This window comes from Gavialis gangeticus, unplaced genomic scaffold (genome assembly GCF_001723915.1).
Source record: "Gavialis gangeticus isolate Ggan-Ray unplaced genomic scaffold, GavGan_comp1, whole genome shotgun sequence".
Classification (NCBI taxonomy): domain Eukaryota; kingdom Metazoa; phylum Chordata; order Crocodylia; family Gavialidae; genus Gavialis; species Gavialis gangeticus.
In genome coordinates, this window is record NW_017729009.1 from 10,791,673 (window position 1) to 10,800,897 (window position 9,225).

At 62.1% G+C, this 9,225-nt stretch overlaps 2 protein-coding genes across 3 annotated transcripts in view; one reads left to right on the top strand and one right to left on the bottom strand.

Annotated features, from left to right (window-relative positions):
* SNPH (syntaphilin) overlaps nt 1-9,199 on the top strand; it is a 17,981-nt gene extending 8,782 nt beyond the window's left edge. Inside the window, exons 2-5 of one of the 2 annotated variants that reach the window (XM_019510019.1) lie at nt 4,254-4,344; nt 5,081-5,188; nt 6,345-6,494; nt 7,069-9,199. In XM_019510019.1, the coding sequence (XP_019365564.1) occupies nt 4,301-4,344; nt 5,081-5,188; nt 6,345-6,494; nt 7,069-8,287 (1,521 nt within the window). In that variant the 5' untranslated portion in view covers nt 4,254-4,300 and the 3' untranslated portion in view covers nt 8,288-9,199. Of the gene's footprint in view, nt 1-3,107; nt 4,345-4,999; nt 5,189-6,344; nt 6,495-7,068 lie in introns of those variants that run through there. The other variant, XM_019510018.1, reaches the window with a different exon arrangement.
* The window catches only part of SDCBP2 (syndecan binding protein 2), a 19,294-nt gene continuing 13,158 nt past the window's right edge, over nt 3,090-9,225 (bottom strand). Inside the window, exon 10 of the transcript XR_002096139.1 lies at nt 3,090-3,101. The gene's annotated coding sequence lies outside the window, so the exon portion shown is untranslated. The remainder of the gene's footprint in view (nt 3,102-9,225) is intronic.

The following is a 9,225-nucleotide window of genomic DNA, read 5'->3' on the forward strand; positions in this document are numbered from 1 at the left end:
CCTGCCCTTTCTCAGGAGTTGACTTTGTTTGTTTTGTTTACTGCAACTCTTCACGTCCCACATAAACACCCCGTGTCGTTTGCTGAGTCCGCAGCAGAATGAAATGCTCTCATGGGTATTAAAGCGGAACCAGGCGGGCAGCGTGAAGGTCTGCCAAGTTCCTCCTCACAGGGCGGTCTCTCTTGCCTCTGGCCATTTGTCTTGACCCATTTCAGAGCCTCTCCTTGCTTTGGAGAGATCCTAGTTGGGGTGCCCCAAACCCATCCCAGATGGCGGCATGCTACTGATGTATACCGTGGCATTCGAATAGGGCTCTGCCCCTACACCTTCTCCACTGCAACATCTGGGAGGGTTTTGGATGGAGATTGCCAGGTTTTGTTGTTTCTTCTTAGTTGCTACAATGCCTTGTGCAGAGCTCTGTGATTTTATAATCAGTGGGGCTGTTCCTACCTCCCCTGGGGTGATAAGGGTGATCCTTGATGTGCTGGCAGATGCTGGAAACCTGCTGTCCTAGATTTTGGCATCTGACCTCAAATCAGGAAGAGGGGCAGGGTCACTCCCAGTCATCCATGGCGAGGTAGCGACAGATCTTGAGGCTTTTGTACAACCCGACTCCTGTGCCCTAGAGCAAAGGGGCCAAACCGACTGAGTGTGACGGCTGCAGGAGGGCGAGATACTCTGGCGATGACGGCCAACTTCATGCTGTTCAGTAGCGGCTCCGTTGGTAAACAGCAGGGAAGAGGCTGTGGATGCTCTGCTTGGATGCGCTAGAAACCCACAGAACAGGTGGCACAAGTCCAGCCTTTTGGGGCAAGAAGACCTGAGGATGGGGTAGGGACACTTAGTAAGAACCGGTGACTAATGGAAATAACATGGAAACAGCACCAGTCTCCCTCTCCTTTCATCTTGGCAGCACCCAGTCCCTCCCACAGCCATAGCTGGGTGCCAGGGGATGTTGCCAGCACCTTGACTGCAAGCGTAATGCCAATGCAAGCCTGAGACGATGCACTGTAAGTGGCCCCATGCCCCCAGCACTCCGGCACGCCTTGAGGCAATTTTGACCAGCGTTTCCCTCTGTTCGCTTCGGCGTGGTGGCTTGTGAACATGGCTGTGGACGGGTGAGCATCTCGGCAGACTGGATCCTGGTGATGGATTCGGGCTATTTGGACCTCCCACCATGCAGCCCGCCCCGTGGGGACCCCATGCCAGGAATTATCACCATCCTTTTCACCCCAGCCCGATGACCAGAAAATTCCTGCTCTTGAATGTCACCTGGAGGCTCTTTCTTCTTCAGCCACGTTTCACGGCGCAGTTGTCTCTCTGCTACTTGGGGCATGTCAGTCATTCGAGAGTTCGAATTGCGGGGAGAGCCCCATTTTGGTGCATTTGGGCTGTCCTGGGTGGTGTTTGGCACTGGCAGGCCTGGGGGTCAAACCAAGCAAGTTGAACCACTCTCTCACATGGATGCAGCAGTAGTTTCTTACCTGTGACCACAGCTCGCTTAGCTGGTGGCTTGTGCTTGGGACAGACCGTCCTTCCCCGTCGCGGGGCCAAGCTGGCGTGATGGACTGGTGGCCTTGGAGCCTCCTGGGATGGAGTGAATCTGAAATAGGACCTCGCCAGCCCAGTGCAAGGGTGCTGAGATCCAATTCTCCCCATGCATCCATGACCCTGCAGCATGCTGGTCCCCCAGCTCGGCCCCGGTCTGCCATGCATGTCGTGGCATGTTTCCACCCAGCCCCAGCCACCTTGAAGTTCACACCTGACTTGCATCAGCTCCTTCTTCCGGGTGTCGGGGTGCATCGACCCAGCGTGGGGGTAGCGGGCTGCAGCCCTGGTCTCTCTGCAGCAGGGTAAGATGATTTGTGATCCCTTAAACCTCCTCCTGGTTGCCGTGACAACCTCCTCGGATGACTTTCAGCGAACTAGAGGCCTGCTCTGATTTTTGTGCGGTGCTGGTAGCCGGTGCCTGAGAGGGCGGGCAGGGGCCTGGCTGGGCATCCGGTTCCAGCCACTGTTGGGTCGCCAGAGGCATGAGGAGAGGGCATCCTTTCTCTAAGTGCAAAAAGGAGTTCAGTGCCGCATCGGCAGGTGCGTCCCAAGCCCGGGCCAGCATTCTCCTGTCCCCACAAGGCATGCATTTTAGGGTGGCTCGCAGGAGAACAAGACCTGGAGCAGAGAAGAGCGTGGAAACTACCCAACTCCTAAAGCTGTTGTGAGTCCTCTCAGCTACGGCACTTCCCGGCTCCAGCACGACGCCCCCAAAGCCCCACGTTGGGATGCTTGCAAGAAATGCATCTTCTCAGGTCTCCAGGTAGCAGAGGCCGGCTGCTCAGATCCCCGTGCTTCTGGTCCATGAGCAGGGGAGGATCCAGCTTCCCGAAGCAATCAGCTCCTGCACTTCCGGAGCCCGCGGGGCCACGCGACACAGCTGCACTCGATGCCCAGCAGCCTGGACGCGCATTGGAGGGAGTCAGCAGGTGGGTGGACAGGCTGGTGCCTTGCAGGGCCCTGCCCTCTGGGTGCTCGGATGGGGCTGGTCACCTCGCTGGCTGCACGACTGAGCCCTTGCGGCGTCTGGTCTAGGCTGTGCAGCAGAGACACAAATATGCATCTTTTAAAGGGTTCATTTCAAGTGCCACCGTCCTAGCTGCCGTCAAGTGCCGCTGTTGGCTCCTTCCCCAGGACCTCTGGGTCTGGGGCAGGTGAGTCCTCAGACTACGATGGTGCCTGGCTGGGTCCCTTCTCTGCCCCCTTGCTCCGTGGCTCCTTCTGCCCCTCTCCGATCTCTGCCACCTCTGTGCTCAGTCCCCACCTCTGAGCATCCCTGGCTGGCGTCATGGGCACCCAGCACCCGCAGAGGCGGCTCTGGCTCTTCGAACCCTCTCCGCTCCCTCCCTGGCCCTTGTGCTGGTGTCTGACAGAGCGGCGGCTGCGGCCCGCTGTGCTTGGGCTCCATGCCACAGTGACAATAAAACGTCTTTCATGCGAGCTGCCACCAGAAACGCCCAGCAATTGCAAGGAGGACATGCTCCAGGCAGAGTCGAGTGCTTGGCTGAGGAAAGCCAAGGGGCGGATGCTTGCAGAGAGCCTCAGGGGCTCTGGGAAATGCAGCAAAAATGAGCCTCAGTGGGGTGCAAAGCCTTGCCTGGAAGCAGGAGCGCATGCAGAGCCCCCAGTTTTGTCCTTGCAGGTCAGAGCAGCCGTCTGGTTTCTTCTGGGTGGGGAAGGTTCCCCGTTCACAACAGAGGATCTGGGCCCGGGAGCAGTCTCCCCACCTGGGCTGCTGCCAGCTCCTCTTGGATTTCCTGCTGCCCTCGTGGAAAGCTTTCCTTATGCCTATAAATATTTACCGTGGCCCTAATGGCGGTAATTATGCATGCCCATGCTAGTGTGAGGTGCACTTCTACCCGTCACCGTGGCTTTGTAACCCCTGAGGATCTCGTCTTCTGCCTTCTTGCCTGGTGTGACCTCACCTGGCGCGGAGGGGGACGTAGCCAGCCGATTCCTAGAGAGCGACGATTTATTGCAGCCGATTAAAGTCAACCTGCTGGAAGGAAGCCTGGCCGGAGAGCCCTGGGTCTCTGCAAGGTGGGGGAGGCGTGGGATGGAAAATGCATGCCCATGCTGCGTGCTTGCAACTGGGAGGGAGCGAGGGAAGGCGGGAGGACGAGTCAAGCCGGGGCAGGGGGTGAAGAGCTTTGCCCCCCAGGGCACCGGCTGGACCCCCACGTTCAGAGCTTGGAGGGAGAGACCCAGGGCAGGTGAAAGTCCTGCCTTTCCTTGCTGCTGCTATGGACCCCCTGAGTCCTGTGGCTGACGGGGCACGGCACTGGGGGGCTCCTTCCAGCCCAGCATCCCCAGGTGCCGAGGAGGGGGTCAGTCTAGACCCCTTTGGGCCTCCCCAGGGTGAGGAAGAGATGCAAGACTGCGAGAGAGAGGTAGAGATGTCATGGGGACAAGCAAGGCTCTTGTCTGCACCCAGGGAACTATTAAGGACCCGATGCCTCCCCCCCTGACCCTGCAGACACATCAAGCCCCCTCCTATAAACCCTCTGCATCCCCTGCTGACTGCCCATAGAGCCCAGCGGGCACCACAGACTCCCCCGTGCACCTCCTGTGCCAGTCTCCACTCCAGCACCGGGGCTGGCCCGTGCTCGGTGCTGCACGTGGCATTGCAGGAGCCCCTCCCAGTGCCACCGCTTCGCTCGTCCTGCTGCCATGCTCACACTGTGTCCTCTATCCCCGTCTAGCCGGCGTGCCAGTTCTCCCCACGGCCAGGACCAGCCGCGCCTCTGCTATGTCCCTGCCCAACAGCAGACGACCTTCCACTGGATCTCGAAGGTGAATATGCCCGCGCTTCTCTCCCCATGGGGGCCAGGGTGCACCCCGCAGCACCCTGCCAGAGCCCCAGGACTCTCCCCTGTGACGGGCATGGGCCCTTTCCAGACAGACTGGGCACTGGGGCTGGGCACGCTGTCTCCAGGGCTGTGGGATGGAGTGGTTGCCCGTATGATAACTGCTTCAGCCATGTCCTTCTGCTGCAGTTGCTGGCATTGGGCTTATCTTGGGCTGCACATCTGTATTCCCAGCCACGGGTGGGAGGGAGCTGCTGGGCTGGGGTAGCAGCAGAGCTCAGGGCCATTTACCCCTTGCAAGACCTGATCCTGCTGCAGTTCCTGGCTATAGGCAGCATTTGCTCCTGGCCCGGGCAGGGGGTGTGGGCACCCCGATTGCATTTGCAGTGGCAGGGGAAAGCAGGGCACCCCGGGAGCTGAGCGTGGCCCGTCCTTGCCCTGCCAGCGGTGCCCGCCGTGCTGGGGCTGCCACGGGGAGCATGCATGTGATGCCAGGGAAGCCCGGGGAGGGGCGTCCTGTTGCAATAACCTGTGTCCAGACAGCCTGGCGCCGTTTCATTTTGATCCCCGCTGTTTGTTTTGTCCTTCTGTCCTGTGCGTCCGTGTGCCTGGTGGTGTGGAAGCCGTGGGGTGTATGGCAGGAGTGGCTTGGCCTCGTTCTTTAAATCCTCGGCGCCCCCGGCCACTCCGACCGAGAAACAGCCTCTTCTTCCTGCCTCCAGGCGCCCTTCCCCGCCCGTGAGCATGCGGGACACCTACGGCACCTCCTCGCTGAGCAGCAGCAGCAACTCGGGCTCTTGCAAGGGCAGCGACAGCAGCCCCACCCCCAGGTAACTGGGCACCACCCCATTGCTGCGGAGCGTTTGCCCCAGATTTTACCTCGGGGCAAATTCACTCCGCAGCAAGGAACGCACACACGTGTGCCAGCACATGCAGGAGAGGCCGGTTTGCAACCCCATGGTGTGTCTACGGGGCAAGGGGGATCTTGCTGGATATTGCCTGTCCCCAGTGCTGTCTTGCCAGTCTCAGCTGCCCCGTGCAGGGCACTGGCTTTGCTGGCAGGGGACAGTGTTCCCCAGAGGAAGCGGTAAACCAGAGCCCCTTCCCCTGTGGGTCCCGATCCTGGCAGGGCTGCCCCATGCTGCTGTGGTGGGAGCCAGGCATGAGCCAGCCAGCCAAGCTGCACCTTTGGGCCTGCTTGGAGACCCGGGATGATGAGATTTGCTGGTGCTGGGTAGGAAACGGTGTTGCCGTTTGGTGTCCATTCCCGTCCTTCCTCCCCCAGCCCCTAAGCCCTGGTCCCTTTGTCTCCACCGCACCCCTTGTTGTGCCATCTGCTGTGCTTCCCTCCATGAAACCCTTCCAGCTCCTTCAGGATGAGTAGCACTGTGGGAACAGCCTGGACGGCTTCTCCCCCGTGTGCAGGGGGGTCAAGGGCTGTGTCTGGAGTCTGGTTTTTCGGTCGCTCCACGGGCATGATCTGTAAGGTCCCTTCCAGCCCCCAACAACTATGAAACAGGGGGCCCTGCCCGGGCGTGCGTCCAGCTGTCCACATCTGAGTGCATCTGCTGCTTGCTGCAGTGATGGACCCGTGACCCAGCCAAGGTCCTCGCAGGGTTGTGGCAATGACCTTGCCTGCAGCCCCTTCACTCTTGCTGCCCACCGCAAAGGATCCAGGCTGCCGCCGTCCCTGACCCCAGGCCTCGGGCTTTCCAGCCAGCACCTGGCTTTTCCCAGGTGCTTCAATCCTGCCGTGCACCCAGCCCCAGGTCTGTGCTCTCACTGACTGCAGCCGCCTGGGGCTGATCCCTGTCTGCACCTGATGGCAACAGGGCTGCAGCCAATCTGAGACGGTCTCGGCATGATGGGCTGAGCTGCCAGGGCCTGTGTGACCCCAGGGAGGGGGCTGAGAACCAGGCAGGTCTCTGGGAGGAGCAACATGGGCTGCTCCGCTTGCTGGGCCTGCTGACCACCTTGTCTTTGCAGGCGCCCAGTCAAGTACACGCTGTGCAGCGATAACCATGGGATCAAGCCCCCGACACCTGAGCAGTACCTGACCCCACTGCAGCAGAAGGAAGTCTGCATCCGGCACCTGAAGGCACGGCTGAAGGACACCCAGGACAGGCTGCAGGACAGGCGAGCGCTGGGGCAGGGAGCAAGCGGGTCCCAGCACGGGGGGCGAGGAGCAGGGCTGATCCAGACCCCAGCATGGACCCCACCAGGGCATGTGGCCACCTGGGACCAGGCCTCAGCAGTGGAGAGATGCTGGATGCCTCTCCATAGGTCCTAGGGAAGGCACTTGGGGCATGAACCTGGAGCCCAAGGCTTTTGTTATCTGGTGCCCATGTTCTGGCTGGAAGAGGCAGGCATGTCCAGAATATATGTCTGTCTCCCCTCCTTTCCTCCAAAGCATCCCTGCAGGCGGCAGGAGCTTCCATGGTCTTCCCACTGTGGGGCCTTACCGCTGCTCTGACCCCGGGAGACCTGGGCCAGAGCCTCAGGCCGAAGCCCATCTGACCCCTTAGCGGGCATCCCTGCCACTTCTCCTCTCTCCCCCCCATGCCACAGCCCTCATGGAGGGGACGGAGCTGGTGCCAAGGAGGGTTTAGAGTTGCCCTTGGAGAGACCCTTCCCATGTCCTCCGGGCACGGGCTGGCATCGATGCTGCCATCGGTGACAGCCGGCGGGTCTCTGTGTGTGTCTGGTGCAGGGATACGGAGATCGAGGACCTGAAGACGCAGCTGTCGCGGATGCAGGAGGACTGGATCGAGGAGGAGTGCCACCGCGTCGAGGCCCAGCTGGCGCTCAAGGAAGCCCGCAAGGAGATCAAGCAGCTGAAGCAGGTGATCGACACGGTGAAAAACAACCTGCTGGAGAAGGACAAGGGGCTGCAGAAGTACTTCGTGGACATCAACATCCAGAACAAGAAGCTGGAGACGCTGCTGCACAGCATGGAGGTGGCGCAGAACGGCACGCTCAAGGAGGACGGGGCCGGGGAGTCGGCGGGGGGCTCGCCGGCCCGCTCCCTCACCCGCAGCTCCACCTACACCAAGCTCAGCGACCAGGCGGCCGGCGACAAGAACGTGGGGGGCTCGCAGACCATCTCGGTGGAGGAGGTGGGCGACAGCGGCTTCGCGGCGGCCGAGGACTCGCTGAGCCGCATGGACTTGCTGGAGCCCAGCAGCCTGCTGTCGTCCGGGCTGGAGTGCGGCACGGAGGAGGCTTCGCTGCACGGCTCCTTCACGCTGGGCTCCCGCCTGCCCGCCAGCTCCACCTACGAGAAGCTGCTGGGCGCGCCCAGCGCGGTGGAGGCCGGCGTGCAAGCCAGCTGCCTCCAGGAGCGGGCCATCCAGACGGACTTCGTGCACTACCAGCCTGACTTGGACACCATCCTGGAGAAGGTCATGAAGGCCCAGGCCTGCAGCCTGGGCAGCCCCACCTCCGGCTGGGTGTCGGAGATGGACGACGCGGTGCCCGGCACAGAGACTCAGGCCCAGAGCTATGCTGGCACCATGGACTTGACGGCCACGGACCCCAGCTCGACCGTGGTGGTGACCGCGGAGGTGGGGGCAGAGACGCCGGAGGGGAAAACGAGCCCTGGCCCGACTAGTGGCAACCCCGCCGTGCACCAGGCCGCCGGCCCGGCTGTGACCATCCTGTGCGCCACGGAGGAGGAGACTCCCGAGCCCGGCATGGAGGCTGCGGTCCCCAAGAGCTACTGGAGCCGCCACTTCATCGTGGACCTGCTGGCCGTGGTGGTGCCGGCCATGCCCACGGTGGCCTGGCTGTGTCGCACCCAGCGGCGGCAGGACCAGCCCATCTACAACATCAGCTCGCTGCTGCGCGGCTGCTGCACCGTCGCCTTGCACTCCATCCGCAAGATCAGCTGCCGCTCCGTCAGCCCCCCGGGGGCCGGTGCCCAGCCCTAGGCGCGCCCCCATCCCGCCTGCCTGCCTCGCGCCCGCTCCGTGGCCCTCCTCGTGCCCACCAGACCACTGATTGTACATCTCATCCACGCCGAACCTTCCTTCATGTCGCTCGCAGGACAGGGGACCTTGGCCCACTTGGAGCCGCTGCGACTATTTATGCAATGGCAGGGAGGGGTCCTGGGGGGGCACAGACCCAGATGCCCAGCCAGCAGGGCACGGACTGCCTGCCACGGCTGGCCACAGGCTTTGTGGAGGGGAGAGGATGTCCCAGACCCCTCTCCGGACTGGTAGACCCTGCCCAGCCCGTTGCCCTTGCTGCTTCTGGACGGTTGAGGGTTCCTGCCAGCTGCCCAAGGGGCTTGTGTTGCATTTGGATTTGTGTTTGCAGGGCCCGGGCCCTCTCCTGCACCTGCGTGTGGTGGCTGTAGCTCTCCAGTAGCATTTTAGGACTGGCACTGGGCTGCCAGAGACCCGGGAGGGGGCAGACGCTGGGGCAGGCAGCTCCCCGCCTATCTGAGCAGGGTGGGGGCAAGTGCAGGACGCACAGCCCTCCCTCCCGAGGGGCGCACGGCACTTGGCAACCCCAGGCGCACCTCTGCTTGGCATTGCTCATCCTTGCTGCTCTGCCCCCACGGGGCTCACCCAGCCACGGCTGCGAGGGACCCCGGATATACCTCACGCGAGCCCCAGCCGGAGCCGGAGCCCCAGCCGGAGCCGTCTCTGGGCAGCACCCCCCCTGGGCTGCCCACAGTGAGATGTCCTCAAGTTCAGTGTTGCTCATTCTTTGCTTTGCACTACGGTCACTTTCTTTGCAAAAACCTCGAGCTCTCTGCAGTGCTGCTCACTGCCCAGCCCTGCACCAGGCTGGCACGGTGCTGCGGGCAGGGGTGGTGGGTAAGTGCGTGCACCGGGGGGGGGGGCATTTTGCCCAGCTCAGC